Genomic DNA, 18500 nt, shown 5'->3' on the forward strand with positions numbered 1-18500 from the left:
TCCTGGGTAGCTCAGTCGGCAGAGCATCAGACTTTTAATCTGACGGTCCAGGGTTCAAGTCCCTGTTTAAGTGGCTGATGCTGACCTCCATACATTTCTCAAAAAATGTCCCTTTGCCCCCCTGCAGCAGTCTTTCGAATCTATTTTTAATTTAAATAGTTTTCAAAAATGATTGTTTTTTCTCTATTTAATTTGAAAAACTGATATTCAAAAACATCCCTCACATCCACTTTAGTTCAGGTGGGAGAGCGTTAATGTGATCATCTGAAGGTTTAACCGCAATACCTAAAACACAAATTGTTAGACAGTATATCTGTATGAAAAAGTTGTGGTTAATATTTTGCTGTAGGTGTGTTGGATGCACCTTCACCTCACACTGAGCTCAGCTTTATTACTCTCAGTTTCAAGTTATACAGTCCAAGACAAACCCCTAAGGCAAGAAATTTGTGTTTAAAACAGCCCGATGTAAGGCTCAGTTAAAGACCAAACTTTGGCTTAAGGAACGATACACCGTTAAACCACGTAACGGTTGTCCAAATTAAAAAGAGAGGAAAGGTGTGTAACTACTGATACTAGAATTCTACCAGCAAGGCTGGCAGGTCAGGGAGACCATTTCAGTATTGTAAGAGTCACAGAAGGATTATTAGTAAGAAGATTTCATTCAGAAACTCAGCAAATTGTGCTGAAACCCGGGATCGAACCAGGGACCTTCAGTCTGACGCTCTCCCAACTGAGCTATTTCACCTATACAACATTTGCTTGGGTTTACTTATTCAAATGTAACCAAGGTCTGCCCTATTGGTGACTTTTGAGGGGTGGAAGGAGGTCTTTCCAAGGGGTCTCAAAGTCTAGTATTGGTCAGCAGAACAGGTACTTGAATCCCGGAAGCTCAAAAAGAATGTCTTACGCTCCATGACTGAGCATTTCAGGGTCTCTAAAAAATGTACCTAAATGCTTCTGAAGAATGTTTTACTACCGAGAATGTTATGATTATTGCAAACATTTGGCAGATTTTTCAGAAATTTTCAAAAGTTCTTAGCAGGCTAATAAATAAGTCTTCAAGTGTAGATGAAAAATGCTGAAAAGAAAAGCAGTTTAAGCGTCATGACCCGGAATTGAACCAGGGTTGCTGTGACCACAACACAGAGTACTAACCACTATACCATCACGGCTGTTCCTACTCATCTTGATTGATAATGTGTTTGCTCTCCTGATGTCTAATGTTAAACCATCTGCTCAAGCCACATTCTGTTTGAACGACATCATGGAAGAGAATCTCAATCAGTGTGCTAATACTTGATGTTCTGGGGAAATATTTAGGTTTTACTCCATTGTGGTGTAAAGAACAACTGCTAAGATGTAAAATAGTCACATTTATATTGTTGTGCTCACCTTTTTCCTCACCCACTTTATTCTGATTGAATGCCCCGAGTATAAGAACAGATACAACTACCAGTTATACATTCACAATAATAAAGAGAAAAAAAACACATTTTTCAGTTTGTAGATTTAGAAAAGCCAAAGCAAAGTAAACTCCCCCCAAAAATCACACAGAATACTGTTTCAGTTGAGTTAACAAACAACAGCACGCTGGCCAGGAGTTGAACCTAGAATCTTCTAGTCCGTAGTGAGACACATAATCCATTGCATCACTATCCCTACAGAAAGAAACATCTTACTGTAGGACAGGTTGTGTTTCGTAAATATCTTACGCCAAAACAACACACAGTTTACATCCTCAGGATGTAAGACATTATTTGGATTCTTATTTGAACCACATCACACAGAAATGTAATGTATGAATGAGTGAGAATGAGGGAGGGATGTTTTGGGGTTGGTGCACTAATTGTAAGTGTATCTTGTGTTGTTTATCTTGATTTAATCATTTTAAAAAAAAGAGTAATCCTTCGAGCCGGATTTGAACCAGCAACCTAAGGATTCCAGCATGAGCAACTACAGTCCTCCGCTCTACCAACTGAGCTATCGAAGGTTAGTATCACCACATACTTACTCTGATGTTTGAGTCACATTATTATCAAGCAATTAATCAATCAAAGTTGACTTCTATAGCCCTAAATCACAAGTGTCTCAAAGGGCTGCACAAGCCACAATGACATCCTCGGCTCAGATCCCACATCAGGGCAAGAACAAACTCAACCCAATGGGATGACAATGAGAAACCTTGTAGAGCAGTGGTCCCCAATCACCGGGCCGCGGCCACAGAATAAATTTGTATTTATTTATTTTTTAATCACAGTCAGTTTTTTACTGCATGCCACTGGTAAGCGCACGGGTGAGAACAGGTTTTAAAATTATTAGCTCCTGCTTACTTTTACCGCATGCCTTGATTAAGCGCAGGAGTGAGAAGAGGTTTTAAATTAATTAGCGCGCCGGCGCCTATTCAAGGAACTACGGTATATTATCACACAACTCTTATGCTTAAAGGCTGTTGCTATGGTTATTATCAAGTGTGCTGAAATTATTTTTTCTTTGTCTGTGCAAAGCTGGCAATCCACAAGATTGCAAGCAAGTCTCTTATCAGTGTTTGTTTCCAGAACCGGCCTGCTGACTGCCAAGACCGAACATCAAGTACCGTGACGTAGACAGAACAGAGACAAGGTGATATCACGACTGTCAGCACATTTGCATTTATGTATAATTATATATTGTGTCTAGCTGGAGCTGTGAAGATGACCCCCTTCCCTCAGCGACAGCCTCAGTGATGTAACCAGGGACCTCCCAAATAAATAGAGGCAGCACGTGGGCTGGACTTTTAGAACGTAGTTTGGATCTGTAACTAGAGTACAGCCCAAAACACATCTCTCCTCAATTGAGCAAAATGTAACTCTGTCTGTGCATGATTTCTTCCTTCTCGTCTGTTTAATAGACGCATCAGTGTTTGAACCTGACACCACTATAATCTTTTTACTCTTTTCTACTCTTTTAGCACTCGACTTACCTTCATGACCTTCTCTCCCCTCTAGTCCTATCCATGTCCATACCTTCCTCATACATCAGCTCACTGTCCCCTTCCATCTCCTTTCAAGCAGCTACCAGAAATCCATAGCTGGATAATGGAGAGGTTTTGTGAAAAAATAATAATACAAAATAATTGCCTGAAACCAAAAATTAAAATGAACTAAATCTCCTCTGTTCTGTACATCATTGTCCAAGTGACATTATATTGTCATCTTCTTCTTTATGCCATTTCCTCAAGGTGACAGAAAAACATGATACAACCTGCCTATCATGTGATTCTACCATGTTGGCAAAATACAAACACACAATATATTGACATATATAACACATAAAACATGGAATTAGAAGTGAACAGTACCCATCCCTACCAGCAAGTGTTGTTGTACTGGAAACTAATTTACAAACACAACTTCATCACACACAATACTCCACTATGGAATTGTTCTTATATTAAAATGAGAAACAAATCCATCTTTGAACAGCAATGGTTTGAAAAAGGCATTTGGTCACTGATGCACTTATTGACTGATAAAAATATTTTAATATTTCAAGATTTAATTAAGTATGACCTGCAAATAAGAAATATTACAAAATTTAAATAGGCTTTTATTTAAAATATTCTAGTTACTGCATCTTTTTTAATTGTTTTCTATTTCTTCTTCTTATTATTTTCTCTGAAACAAAAAAATACTTAAAAGTTTCCATTCTTTCTGAGATAAAAGAGTTAATCTAAATTTAAAAAAAGGATGGAATTGACCACTTAAAATTATATTATGGATGTTATTTTGCAATTGAAGACAGCACTTGTTGGTTCTGTGACTGGGAAACACAATAAACAGTTTATTTTAAGAATGTATGCAAAGTAAATCTCTGTGGGATGATGTACAATATTGGCTTTTGTCTGACACTCCAAACTTTGACTGATATTGATGTTGTTTTGGGGATGTTGAAAAAAGAAAAATATACATAAAAAATGTTTAGAACACAATACTGGATTTATTTGATGTATCCACAAATGTAAGTTTGTAAAAACAAAATCCTTTCACAAAAACAAAAAAAAAATCTGCTATTTTCTCTCACTTGTATATTGCATAAAGGTCTGGGGACATACATATAAAACAATCACAACACAATCACTATAATACAGAGTAATAACGGTAATGAATAAAATAGATTATAGAGACCCAACAAATGAATCATAAAGTTGTTAGAAAGTCAAAATGAAAGTCTGGACAGTTTATTTCAAATCCTGCAGTTTCATTTGCTGCTGCTGTTCTCACCAGCACACTTGTGTTTCTTACACTGGTACTTAGAAGACAATCTTTCACCACACACACTGCAACTCAACACTTTCTCTCCTGGGTGTCTTCTCATGTGTGCTAAAAGGTTTGATCGGTCACAAAAGCTTCTGTTGCAGATTGAACAAGAATGTGATTTTTCACCAGTGTGTGTTCTAGTGTGTACTTTCAAACTGTTACTTTGTACAAAACCTTTACTACAGATTGAACAGGAAAAAGGTTTTTCGCCAGTGTGTGTTCTCATGTGTACTTTCAAATATTGATTTTGTGTAAAACCTTTACCACAGGTTGAACAGGGAAAAGGTTTTTCTCCAGTGTGCGTTCTCATGTGCACTTTCAAATATTGACTTTGTATAAAACCTTTACCACAGATTGAACAAGAAAACGTTTTTTCTCCTGTGTGTGTTCTCATGTGTACTTTCACATTATGACTTCGAACAAAACGTTTACCACAGACTGAACAGATAAAAGCTTTTTCACCAGTGTGTGTTCTCATGTGCACTTTCACATTGTGACTTCGAACAAAACGTTTACCACAGACTGAACAGATAAAAGGTTTTTCTCCAGTGTGTGTTCTCATGTGTCTTTTCAGATGACTATGGTTTTTAAATGTTTTGTGAGAGTGAGAAGATGTGAAGTGAGTGTTGTCAGTGTGACATGTCTTATCATCTTTAGAGTCTTCATCATCAGTGTCAGGAGAGTGTGACGTTGTGTCCTCACTATCTGATAGTGGAGCTAAGAGCTTGTCTGCTTGTGATCCTCCACAGTGGTCTCCATCAGCTTCTGTTGTCATGTGTTGTGTTGAGCTGCTGCTTGGAGGCTCCCCCCCTCCCCTCTCCTCACTTTCACCTTTCACCTCATCATCTTCACTCTTCACAGGGACACCAGTCACTGGGAACTCCTCCAGTCCTTCAAGATGATCTCCCTCTTGAGTGATGCTGTGTTCCTCCTCTTCCTCTTTAATGTGGGGCGTCAGTGAGTCTTCCTCTTCCTTTTTACAGGGAAGGGTCTGTGTCAAAGAGGAAAAAGAGACACCAGAGGGTCCGTGGCGCCTGGTCTTCCTCTTTGAAGGATCCTCCTTCACCATCCTGAAGCTACTCTCCTTTTTTTCAGGCAGACGTTGTTCTCCACAGACGTCTGCAGGACACACAATGACAAACATGCTTGAGAAATGTCCAGATTTGCTCAGTCACATGAGACATTCAGTAAGTTTACATGTACTTAAAATAAAAAGTGATTATATTAATTGGCCTGAAAACAAACACATTGCTCTTTACAACATTATTCACAGGAATAGAAGACCACTTTTTACGAGGGATGGGCAATATGGCCTAAAATCTAAATTGTGATAAATTCCCTTTAACCTGAATGCAGCTGGGATAGGCTCCAGCGCCCCCTGGGATGTTAATGTCACTTACTGATGTATAAGCTTGGAGAAAAGATGAGGTTGTTTACAGTGTAAATCTGTATTCTGTATTGTTGTCTCAGCTATGATGGAAAGTTTGATCTCCGGGAATTTTAAACAAGGAATCACCGTGTGTTTGTGTGGCTAAAGGCTAAAGCTTCCCAACTCCATCTTTCTACTTTGACTTCTGAAATATTAATTGAACAAATTGCAAAAGATTCAGCAACACAGATCTCCAAAATACTGTGTAATTATGCCGTGAAAGCAGACGACTTTTAGCTGTGTGTGTGTGCAGCGCTCATACTTCCTATAAACCCGTGACGTCTTGCGTAGACGTCATCGTAACACAACGTTTTTAAGACGAAACTCCCGGGAAATTTTAAATTGCAATTTAGTAAACTAAAAAGGCCGTATTGGCATGTGTTGCAATGTTAATATTTCATCATTGATATATAAACTATCAGACTGCGTGGTCGCTAGTAGTGGCTTTCAGTAGACCTTTAGGAACCAGTACTAAAAAAAAAAAAATGGTACTTGGTATACAGCTCTTATCTACACCACTAAACCCTTGAAATATGCTGACATATGTGCTGCCAAAGGTAAATAAACAGTAGCCATATTGAATGATTGCCTTCATCTGACCACGTGAGGTAAGGAGGACGGCCTCTAGGTCACATGGTTACACCCCAGCAATTACACTGTTGATGATTGATGAGCATTCATTTTTAAATGGTGGTGTTAAAAAGCAAATATATCTCCATCTTTAGTGATAAATGTGTCCCCCGGATGAACATGTGTCACAAACATTGTATTAGATGATATGTGGATGTTGTGCTTACTTGGACTGTGATGAAGCTGTGAGGACTCAGGTGGTTTGTCTTCATGCTCTTCAGTCTTCACAGAGACAACAGTCAGTGGAAACTTGCTGACATCAGCCTCCTCCTGCCCTGGAAGAAACTCTTCCTCCTGACTCATCCACACTTCCTCCTCTTCCTCTTTAATGTGGGGGGGCTGTGGATCCTCCTGCTGCTGAAGGGGACGTTCTTCTTGACGAGCGTTCATCTGTTGGACGTCCGCAAGACAACACAAACAAACTTCACCTCAGATGTGTCAAATGTTGTTTAGTCTATCAAATATAAAATTTTCCAAGTGGACTGACACCACTTTGTGGTGATGTTCTTCTACACATGGAATAATCATCAGTTATTGATTATTATTATGAATTGTGTCATTGATCCTGTTTTCTGCATTTACATTAATTATTGTTTAAAAAGTAACAACTTATAGAAAACCTCCTGCTGGGATTTTAATACCGTCATGACTGCATGAAGTCAGTCTGCACGTACAAAAGTTTCATTGTGCTGCAGCATCAAGTGACGCCAACTGGCTCCTCCCACTACCAACCTACCAGCCAACCTTGACGTGCACCTCCAAAATAGTCCCACCTCACGTCAACGGTGACCAGGACTACAGAGCTGTGGTCGGTTGGCTTTACTTTTACACACAATATCCTCTCCTTGTTCTCCATTACCTCCCTGCTTGGCACTCAGCATCAAGGGTTGTGATTGGGGGTTAAATCACCATAAATGATTCCCGGGCGCAGCACTGCTGCTGCCCACTGCTCCCCTCACCTCCCAGGGTGTGATCAAGGGGATGGGTCAAATGCAGAGGAAAAATTTCACCACACCTAGTGTGTGTGTGAAAATCATTGCTAATTTAACTTTCTTCTGCGAAAGCAACATTTTTAACCCAACAGAAAACAGCGAAGCACTTGGAACAAGTGCCAGCGAGTATATATATACATATATACATATATGTATATATGTATATATATATATATATATATACATATATATATATATATATATATATATATATATATATATATATATATATATATATATATATATATATATATATACAAATTCATAAATGTAAACAATTATTTAAAATATTTGGGTACCTCATGTTCTGACTACATACAAAATATTGATGCAAATTTTTTTAAATTTTATTTTAATATTCTATTCTTTTCTCCTACCCCCCCCCCCCCCACCACATCTTTTTTGTAAGGGGCGCTGGAAGCCGGCAGACCCGTCAGCGATCCTGTTCTGTCTCCCTATAATGTTTGTCTGATCTTGAATGGGATTGTGCTGAAAATTGTAATTTTCCCGAAGGAACTCTCCTGACGGAATAAATAAAGTACTATCTAATCTAATCTAAATTCATTTTGTGTGCAGTATATTAAAGCTATTTTTAATATTTAACATTTATTTAATTAAATATTTATTTTAATCCGACTGAATAAGCATTAATCACTTACAATTGTGCAAATAGTGTTTTCGTAATAACAAACATCAGTTGATTTAATTTCCATATGTCCACCCAATGCAGCTGATAGGCTCCAACACCCCCTGTCCCCCCTCGCAACCCCAAATAGGGACAAGCGGTAGAAAAATGGATGGATGGATGTTATCAAGGTAATGGAAGTGCGTGCAAACATCATTTGTATTTATTGCTAATACAGTTGACACCAACATAAAGCAGACCACTGCAATAGTACATTATATTACACTGTCATTACAATAACAATAATATTTTTTTTCATCCTGTAAAGCATCTTTGAGTACACTGAAAAGCGCTATACCAAATAAAATGTATTATTATTATTATTATACCATGTGACTTATTCCAGACTTAAATTACAAGACGTTCGTTTCTTTCTAGTAACAAATATTTAATGATGTTAAGCGTGACTGTAATATACAACAAAAAACAGTTAAAGTATTAAATAAGTCAATATAATTCTCATAGAGAACATATAAAATACACTCCTCAAGAAAAACGCTCGCATTTGCTACAAAGGCCTGCTAGCGGGCTAAAGCTAGCACGTTAGCTTCGAACAACATATGAGGTAAATAAGATAAATAATATGAAAATATATCATGTATATTACCTCATAAGCCGCGTGTACAAGAGAGGAGTGGAATATATTCTTCCTATTGTTACACCAGCAACTCTTTTTTGTCTTCTGTGGCCGGGCGAAGGAAGTGTGCACCACTCACTATTGTCCCAGTGAAACACGTGTTTGAAGGAAGTGTGCACCACTCACTATTGTCCCAGTGAAACACGTGTTTGAAGGAAGTGTGCACCACTCACTATTGTCCCAGTGAAACACGTGTTTGGCCAACAATTGTTCCGCCATTGACAACCCCTCGATGACGTCACACAGGAGGAAGAACAAAACAAGATGGCGACTGGCGGAGAATACGTTGTTTTGGTTATTATGGTTTCTAGGTCTTAATTACAACGTACATGTGCACGTGTGTGTCGTTTAACGCAGTAAACGTCCTTATTAATTGTTTGTATGCGGATACATTAGTCTGAGTGCACTTTGACGTGCTAGCCTAGCCTGCTGGTTAGCTTAGCTTGTTAGCTGCTAACAAAGAGAGGCGGAAGTGATCGACACATCAAAGCAGAGATCCAATGTAAGTGTAAAGTGTTTTTATTGTGTGAACATGTCTACATTACAAATGATGTGAGTGTTGCTGAATCAGCGACTAACTGCTGCTGTTGAAGAAATATTTGTGATGTAAAAAAAACAAAACAACAACAACAGAATAAGAGGAGGAACTTTGTCCATCAAAAGAGGAGAAGGAGCGACAACATCAACTACTGGACGCTGTTTTCTAGAAACATCAAGTTGTGTTACACATCCATCCATCTATCTTCTGCTGCTTATCTGAGGTCGGGTCGCAGGGGCAGCAGCCTAAGTAGGGAAGCCCAGCCTTTCTATGGCGTCACATTAGTGCCAAAAATCCAAGCGCATAAAAACGTTTATTGCGTGTGCGCGACACCCTTTTGTGCGCGTGTGATGTCTTTGTGCACGCTCGCAGCGCCTTTTTGAGTGCGCGCGGCGCCTATTTGCGAGGGTGCGGTGCCTATGTGCACGCGCGCTGTCTTCGTTTTGGCACTTTGTGGGCAGTTATTCTTACACGCCCCCTTCTTTTTGATTGGTCAGGCGAAAATAGCTGCAGGCAAATCAGACGTATAGCAGGGCGGGTCATGGTCAATATGTATCAAGATGATACAGCTCCTGTCGACAAACACATTCTAAAAAGTCCAAATTAGTGGAGTTGTGGAAAATGCCAATTGAATTTGATCCAAAAGTCTTTAAAGAAGGTAATGTGTCATCTGTTGAGAGAACATCACATAGTTAATGAAGAGTCAAGATCAATATCTCTCTTTTCATACAATCAGTCCACACATGTCAGTCAATGATGGAAATTATATTTTCAAATGTGTTTTCTTTCCTCACTTGTCTGTTTAAAAAAATATTGTTATTCATTTAATATTTGTATATGTAAATATTGAATGTATGCCACAATGGGGGACTATTAATTTTCTTTCCTCTACTTTAAGTTTACACCAGAGTCTACCTGAAGCCACTTATCTATGCGTACTTCATATCAGGACCACATGATTAGCATATGGGCCTAATTATTGATGTTATGATTGCAATGACTATTTTAGTAGAATAATGAATGACAGCTTATCACTACAACTAAGTAATATGGTTTTAATATTACTATAAAAAGTATTTACGTTTCTGCAAACAACTCAAACTATGGAAAATGAGATATCACCCCTAGATCAGTATAGATGGCAGAGTTAAAAATATGTGTTTAAAAAACAACCAAAAAAGCTAGCTCCATACATTAGGCAAATTAAATCTGAGAGATAATAGTATTAAAGACTTACTTGTTCAGCCATGAAAACCTGATTTCCTTTCTTTTTAATCCCAGGGAACTGCCATGGACCTTTCATCATAGATATGAATAAACACTCCATGTTTCTCCATCTTACCTCGGACTGCTGGCCCCCATCATTTTATTGATGTCAATGATACATGTACTATTTAATTATACATATACATACAATACTCATACATTTACAACAAATCGAAAGGAGGAAAGAAAATTAATAGTCCCACTTTGTGGCATACATTCAATATTTACATATACAAATATTAAATAAATACAAATATTTTTTTAAGACAGACAAGTGAGGAAAGGAAACATATTTGAAAATATAATTTCCATCATTGACTGACATGTGTGGACTGATTGTATGAAAAGAGAGATATTGATCTTGACTCTTCATTAACTATGTGATGTTCTCTCAACAGATGAGACATTACCTTCTTTAAAGACTTTTAGATCAAATTCAATTGACATTTTCCACAACTCCACTAAATTTGGACTTTTTAGAATGTGTTTGTCGACAGGAGCTGTATCATCTTGATACATATTGTCGACAGGAGCTGTATCATCATGATACATATTGACCATGACCCGCCCTGCTATACTTCTGATTGGCCTGCAGCTATTTTCGCCCGACCAATCAAAACGGCGGGGCCGTGTAAGTATAACCGCCCACAAAGTGCCAAAACAAAGACGGCGCGCGCGCACATAGGCACCGCGCGCACGCAAAAGGGTGTCGCGCATGAAGTGGAGAATCAGCGCTCGATAACAGTTTTTATGCACTTGGATTTTTGGCACTAATGTGACGCCATAACTTTCCTTTCCCCAGCCGCTTCAAACAGCTCTTCCTAGGGGAACCCGAGGCGTTCCCAAGCGAGCCAGTTTCTAACATAATAGTGAGAGTCCAGTCCATGGTGGGGCCAGCCAGAGACCATCCCGAGCGCAGACAGGTCAGCAACGCAGAGATGTCCCCAACCGATTAACAGGTGAGCTGTCTACCCCGGGTCCCGACTTTGGAAAGATATATATACATATATATATATATATATATATATATATATATATATATATATATTTACGCATATATAAAATTAAAAACTAAATAAGATAAGGCTCAGAATTGGTTTCTTAACAAAACCTTTCTACATATAAAGTACAACATTTCCACGTATAAAGTGCAACATTAACCTGCTTCAAGTTGTTGCTCAGATTAAATAAAATGACAAAACTTTTCTTCTACATACAAAAAGTGCAACATTAAACAGTTTCAAGTCAACTCAGCCTCAGATTAATTTTTCTTCCCCCTCCCCACCCTATAACCCTGATGACTTTCACTCAATTTTCATGTTTTCTGCCAGAAAAATCAGTTTATCCACATTGTCTGCAGAAAGAGCAGACCTGCTTGCAGTTACAATGTCCCCAGCTGTGAAAAATACCCTTTCGCTGGACACAGAGGTCGCAGGTATGGCGAGGTAGTGCCTGGCTAACTTGGCAGTAAGAGGATATGTGGGCTCATTGTTTTCCCACCATAGAAGTGGGTCAAAATCGAGTTTTTAATGGACTATGGTCTTAAATCTGCTGCTGTAAAAACACCAACAGCATTTGTTATTGCTTTAGCTCTGCCTGAGTCGCAGAGTAGAAGCTGCTTGAATGCAGTGGGAGCTGTGTTTGTTTGTCTTTCTCTTCGTTGAAGCGATGTTACCCATTGTTGTATCGCACTGCAAAGCCGAAGTGTTCCCAAACGGGAGATCTTAACGAGGCAGTAGTGTCTTTCAGCTCTGGATTTTACATGTTGTAGTAGCTCGGTTGTTGCTAGCATGCTGTGTGTTGTGCCTCAGTGTGCATTGTTGACACAACGTGTGGTGCTCTACTTAATATGTCCGTGTGGAAACTTGTTCGATACACCACCGAACCGAACCGTAACCCCCGTATCGAAACGGTTCAATACAAATACACGTACCGTTACACCCTTAATACACACACATCTGAAGATTATAAAAAAATAAATATATTTGGTGGGCTAAACAAAATGACTCGGCGAACCAATGTTTGGTATGAGTGATATGACCTCAAATCTATATCTTAATAACAATATATGTCACGATATATCATTTGGTATATGATTGATGATAGAAGAATTTCAAAACTGTTTACAAAGGCTCTTAATTTGGCAGCTGACATATGCAGTAACATAGTGTGTCTTTTCTAATTGTATTATTTTGTCGAAACCATTATTAGTAATGTACTTGTTTATTTACTGTTAATATCTGGTTACTTTATTTGAGAAAATAATCCTGGGAATAATGTAATAATAGGGACGGCGTGGCACAGTGGGAGAGTGGCCGTGCGCAACTCGAGGGTCCCTGGTTCAATCCCCACCTAGTACTAACCTCGTCACGTCCATTGTGTCCTGAGCAAGACACTTCACCCTTGCTCCTGATGGGTGCTGGTTAGCACCTTGCATGGCAGCTCCCTCCATCAGTGTGTGAATGTGTGTGTGAATGGGTAAATGTGGAAGTAGTGTCAAAGCGCTTTGAGTACCTCGAAGGTAGAAAAGCGCTATTCAAGTACAACCCATTTATAGAGGTGTAACAGTACACAAAAATTTCGGTTCGGTACATACCTCGGTTCAGAGGTCACGGTTCGGTTCATTTTCGGTACAGTAAGAAAAAACAAAATATACATTTTTTTATTATTTATTTAACAAATTTGGGGCTTCACGGTGGCAGAGGGGTTAGTGCGTCTGCCTCACAATACAAAGGTCCTGCAGTCCTGGGTTCAAATCCAGGCTCGGGATCTTTCTGTGTGGAGTTTGCATGTTCTCCCCGTGAATGCGTGGGTTCCCTCCGGGTACTCCGGCTTCCTCCCACCTCCAAAGACATGCACCTGGGGATAGGCCCCTCCCACCTCCAAAGACATGCACCTGGGGATAGGCCCCTCCCACCTCCAAAGACATGCACCTGGGGATAGGTTGATTGGCAACACTAAATGGTCCCTAGTGTGTGAATGTTGTCTGTCTATCTGTGTTGGCCCTGTGATGAGGTGGCGACTTGTCCAGGGTGTACCCCGCCTTCCGCCCGATTGTAGCTGAGATAGGCGCCAGCGCCCCCGCAACGCCACAAGGGAATAAGCGGTAGCAAATGGATGGATGGCTTTAACAAATTTGCTAAATCTCCCACCAAAAATATTTTTCCTAGTGGAATATTTGATGTGAAGTTTTGGGAAACTTGGATAGGTCATTAATTCATAATAACTATGATTTTGATTCAATATTATGTTTTAAGCAATGACAGTTTGAAAGAAAAAAATCAATCATCAATCAATGTTTATTTATATAGCCCTAAATCACAAATGTCTCAAAAGACTGTACAAACCACTACGACTACGACATCCTCGGAAGAACCCACTTAAGGGCAAGGAAAACTCACACCCAGTGGGACGCCAGTGACAATGATGACTATGAGAAACCTTGGAGAGGACCTCAAAAGTGGGCAACCCCCCCCCCCTTCCTCAATAATGAATGTCGAGCGGGTCTAACATGATACTGTGAAAGTTCAATCCATAATGGTTCCAACACAGCCGCGAGAGTTCAATTCAAAGCGGATCTAAGACACTAGCGAGAGTCCCATTCACAGCAAACCATCCCAAGCGGAGGCGGATCAGCAGCGTAGAGATGTCCCCAACCGATACAGGCGAGCGGTCTATCCTGGGTCCCGACGAGCGGTCCATCCTGGGTCTCGACTCTGGACAGCCAGTACTTCATCCATGGTCATCGGACCGGACCCCCTCCACAAGGGAGGGAGGGACAGAGGAGAAAAAGAAAAGAAGCAGCAGATCAACTGGTCTAAAAAGGAGGTCTATTTAAAGGCTAGAGTATACAGATTAGTTTTAAGGTGAGACTTAAATGCTTCTACTGAGGTAGCATCTCCAACTGTTACCGGGAGGGCATTCCAGAGTACTGGAGCCCGAACGGAAAACGCTCTATAGCCCGCAGACTTTTTTTGAGCTCTAGGAATCACTAATAAGCCGGAGTCTTTTGAACGCAAATTTCTTGCCGGGACATATGGTACAATACAATCGGCAAGATAGGATGGCGCTAGACCGTGTAGTATTTTATACGTAAGTAGTAAAACCTTAAAGTCACATCTTAAGTGCACAGGAAGCCAGTGCAGGTGAGCCAGTACAGGTATATATGTATGTATATATGTTTATAAAGGTATATACAGTATAGGTATATATGTATGTATATATGTATATAAAGGTATATACAGTATAGGTATATATGTATGTATATATGTATATAAAGGTATATACAGTACAGGCGTAATATGATCAAACTTTCTTGTTCTTGTCAAAAAACAGCTTTGTTTTAATAGTCAACGTTGCAACTTTTTCTAAATTACATTTAGCCTTTAAGCTCTTTTATTTCACTTTTGTTTATGTTTTTGTTTATGTGAATAGTATTTTTAGAATGTGCTGTGGGCCTTTAAAACATTAGCTGTGTACCGCAAATGGCCTCCAGGGCACACTTTTGACACCCCTGCTATAGATAATAAAAAATTAAATCTGATTAATCAAAGGATAAAAATCAGAGCCTGGCGACGAATGCGCGTTTATCATAACTCTCTCGCTCTCTCTGTCTCTCTGTCTCTGGCCCTCCCTCACGAATGTTAACGCTGCGTGCACCACTTTTTGTTTTGTTTTGAACCCCTTCTTATCCTTGAACGTACATTGAAAATACACGCAACCATAACTTAAAATGCCGGACATTCGAGGCATTTAAGAAACTCCACCTGGACAGCTCCATAAAGAGGACATATCTCGTGAAAAGAGGAGGTGTGGTCAGTCTATCATATCCCAGTCGTTGCTAGCATGCCGTGTGTTTTTTTTTTTTTTGATTGATTGAAACTTTTATTAGTAGATTGCACAGTACAGTACATATTCTGTACAACACCCGAATAAGTTTTTCAACTTGTTTAAGTCGGGGTCCACGTAAATCAATTCATGGTGCCTCGGTGTGCATTATTTACACAACGTGCGGCGCTACTTATATGTCCGTGTCGGATCGGTTCACCTCCGAACCGAAACCTCCGTACCAAAACGGTTCAATACAAATACACGTACCGTTGCACCCCTACCCATTTATCATTATTTATCATTTAATATTTTACTGCATATTTCAGCAACTAAATTAGGAGCCTGTGCAGTCTGTTTTAAAATGGTTCTGTTAATAATTATATATGAAATAATACATTGCAAAATCAATTTTAAACCATGTCGTCTGTCCATAATAAAAAGTCCTGTCGTCCTGGTTTGTTTTTCTTTTCCTGTGAATAATGTTGTAAAGAGCAGCGTGTTTGTGCGTCACTGAGATTTCAAGACAGTTCATACGATAACTTGTTTTTCCTAAGTGCATGTAAAAGTACTGAATGCATTGTGTGACTGAGCAGACATGGTGTGTGTTTGTCTTGCAGACGTCTGTGAAGAACATCTTCACCCTGAGCAACAGAAGTGGAGCTTCAGGATGCAGACGGAGGAGCCACAGCCCTCCCACATTAAGAAGGAAGAGGAATACCTTCAGATCCCCCATTTTAAAGAGGAAGAGGAACACCCACTAATCCCCAAATTTAAAGCGGAAGCTGAGGATCCACAGAGCCCTCACATTAAGGAGGAAGAGGAAGAACACAGCATCAGTCAGCAGGGAGAGCATCTTGAAGGACTGGAGGAGGTTGATGTCACCAAGATGCCAGTGACTGGTGTCCCTGTGAAGAGTGAAGGTGATGAGGTGAAAGGTGAAAGTGAGGAGAGGGGAGGGGGGGAGCCTCCAAGCAGCAGCTCAACACAACACATGACAACAGAAGCTGATGGAGACCACTGTGGAGGATCACAAGCAGACAAGCTCTTAGCTCCACTATCAGATAGTGAGGACACAACGTCACACTCTCCTGACACTGATGATGAAGACTCTAAAGATGATAAGACATGTCACACTGACAACACTCACTTCACATCTTCTCACTGTCACAAAACTTTTAAAAACCATAGTCATCTGAAAAGACACATGAGAATACACACTGGAGAAAAACATTTTATCTGTTCAATATGTGGTAAAGGTATTACACAAAGTTGGAGTTTGAAAGTGCACATGAGAATGCACAGTGGTAAAAAAACTTTTGTCTGTTCAACCTGTGGTAAAGGTTTTACACAAAGTACAGATGTGAAAATACACATGAGAACACATACTGGTGAAAAACCTTTTTCCTGTTCAACCTGTGGTAAAGGTTTTACAGAAAGTAAAAATTTGAAAAGACACATGAGAACACACACTGGTGAAAAAAAGATTTTGTTCAAAGTAAACATTTGAAAGTACACATGAGAACACACACTGGTGAAAAACCTTTTCCTTGCTCAGAATGTGGTAAAGGTTTTGTACAAAGTCCCCATTTAAAAGTACACATGAGAACACACACTGGTGAAAAACTGTTTTCCTGTTCAATCTGTGGTAAAGGTTTTACACAAAGTCATCATTTGAAAGTACACGCAAGAAGACACACTGGTGAAAAACCTTTTTCCTGTTCAATCTATGGTAAAGGTTTTACAGAAAACTGGTGTTTGAAAGTACACAAGAGGACACACACTGGTGAAAATTCACATTCCTGTTCAATCTGCAACAGAAGCTTTAGTGAACGATCAAGCCTTGTAGCACACATGAGAAGACACCCAGGAGAGAAAGTGTTGAGTTGCAGTGTGTGTGGTGAAAGATTGTCTTCTAAGTACCAGTGTAAGAAACACAAGTGTGCTGGTGAGAACAGCAGCAGCAAATGAAACTGCAGGATTTGAAATAAACTGTCCAGACTTTCATTTTGACTTTCTAACAACATCAGCACATATAACATGTGTGACATTGTTGTTTGTCTAACAATCTGTTTAATATGCGCCTACATTTATAGATTAGATATTTTATATTAATGCTTTTTTTCAGTCAAGTACATTCATTAATATGCACCATTGTGTACTTTTATTAAAAAATGGACGGAACAATTTGAGTAAAAAGCTGAGAGTAAACAGTACAATACACATTTTACATGCAATAAACATTTTGTGTGTATGTATACACACACACACACACACACACTCATTTATGTATATATATATATATATATATATATATATATATATATATATATAAAGAGAGAGAGAGAGAGAGAGAGAGAGAGAGAGAGAGAGAGAGAGAGAGAGAGAGCCTGTATATTCATCATACAATTTTAGACTTAATTATATGAAATATTGAAGTATTACATATTTGTATTTGTAATTGTTGATAACCCCATAGATTATCACCTTTATATGATATACATATGTACTGGTTCACATCTGAAACATCTTCTGGACCACTTCAGGAAGCATATTATTATTTACTTTATACATCATTTAAACAGTTGTCTTTTATACAATTTTAAAATGTGTCTTTTTAAACCATTGGTTGGGTCTCTATAATCATTTGTTATTCATTATCGTCATTACTCTGTATTATGATGATTGTGTTGTGATTGTTTTATATGTATGTCTCCAGACCTTTATGCGGTATAAAAGTAAGAGAAAATGGCAGATTTTTTTTTTTTGTGTGTGAAAGGATGGTTTTGTTTTTACAAACTTACATTTGTGGATGTATTATATATATTGTGTTTTAAACATTTTTTTTAATGTTATTTTTGTCTTTTTTAACATCCCCAAATCAATATCAGTCAAAGTTTGGAGTGTCAGACAAAAGCCAATATTGTACATCATCCTACAGAGATTTACTTTGCATACATTCTTAAAATAAATTGCTTATTTTGTTTTCCAATCACAGATCGAACAAGTGTTGTCTTCAATTGCAAAACAACATTCAAAATATTACTTTAAGTGGTCAATTCCATCTTTTTTTTCCCCTTAAATTAACTCTTTTGCCTTAGAAAGAATGGAAACTTTTAAGTTAAGAGTATTTTTTTTGTTCCAGGTTGTATTTAATGACATCTTCAAATAATAAACTATTTTTATCAGTCAATAAGTGCA

The 18500-nt window shown here is 38.8% G+C and overlaps 1 protein-coding gene, 1 long non-coding RNA gene and 2 other non-coding genes across 4 annotated transcripts; 2 read left to right on the forward strand and 2 right to left on the reverse strand.

The window, feature by feature from the left end:
* On the forward strand, positions 1–73 carry trnak-uuu (transfer RNA lysine (anticodon UUU)). The gene has a single exon. It is a non-coding gene; the product is annotated as a tRNA-Lys (tRNA).
* A 1830-nt stretch (positions 74–1903) lies between these two features.
* Positions 1904–1990, reverse strand: trnay-gua (transfer RNA tyrosine (anticodon GUA)). The gene is given in 2 exon segments: positions 1904–1939; positions 1954–1990. It is a non-coding gene; the product is annotated as a tRNA-Tyr (tRNA).
* Positions 1991–3955: 1965 nt separating this feature from the next.
* Positions 3956–8760, reverse strand: LOC133546462 (zinc finger protein 391-like). The gene is made up of 3 exons (XM_061892215.1): positions 8639–8760; positions 6522–6744; positions 3956–5414 (listed from the first exon to the last, which is right to left on the reverse strand). The coding sequence occupies exons 2-3, from the start codon at positions 6742–6744 to the stop codon at positions 4237–4239; spliced, it is 1401 nt and encodes a 466-aa protein (XP_061748199.1). The 5' UTR covers positions 8639–8760; the 3' UTR covers positions 3956–4236.
* Positions 8761–8901: 141 nt separating this feature from the next.
* Positions 8902–18500, forward strand: LOC133546520 (uncharacterized). Its single transcript, XR_009805230.1, has 3 exons — positions 8902–9170; positions 11275–11431; positions 15920–18500. It is a non-coding gene; the product is annotated as an uncharacterized LOC133546520 (long non-coding RNA).

Source organism: Nerophis ophidion, unplaced genomic scaffold, assembly GCF_033978795.1.
Source record: "Nerophis ophidion isolate RoL-2023_Sa unplaced genomic scaffold, RoL_Noph_v1.0 HiC_scaffold_30, whole genome shotgun sequence".
Taxonomy (NCBI): domain Eukaryota; kingdom Metazoa; phylum Chordata; class Actinopteri; order Syngnathiformes; family Syngnathidae; genus Nerophis; species Nerophis ophidion.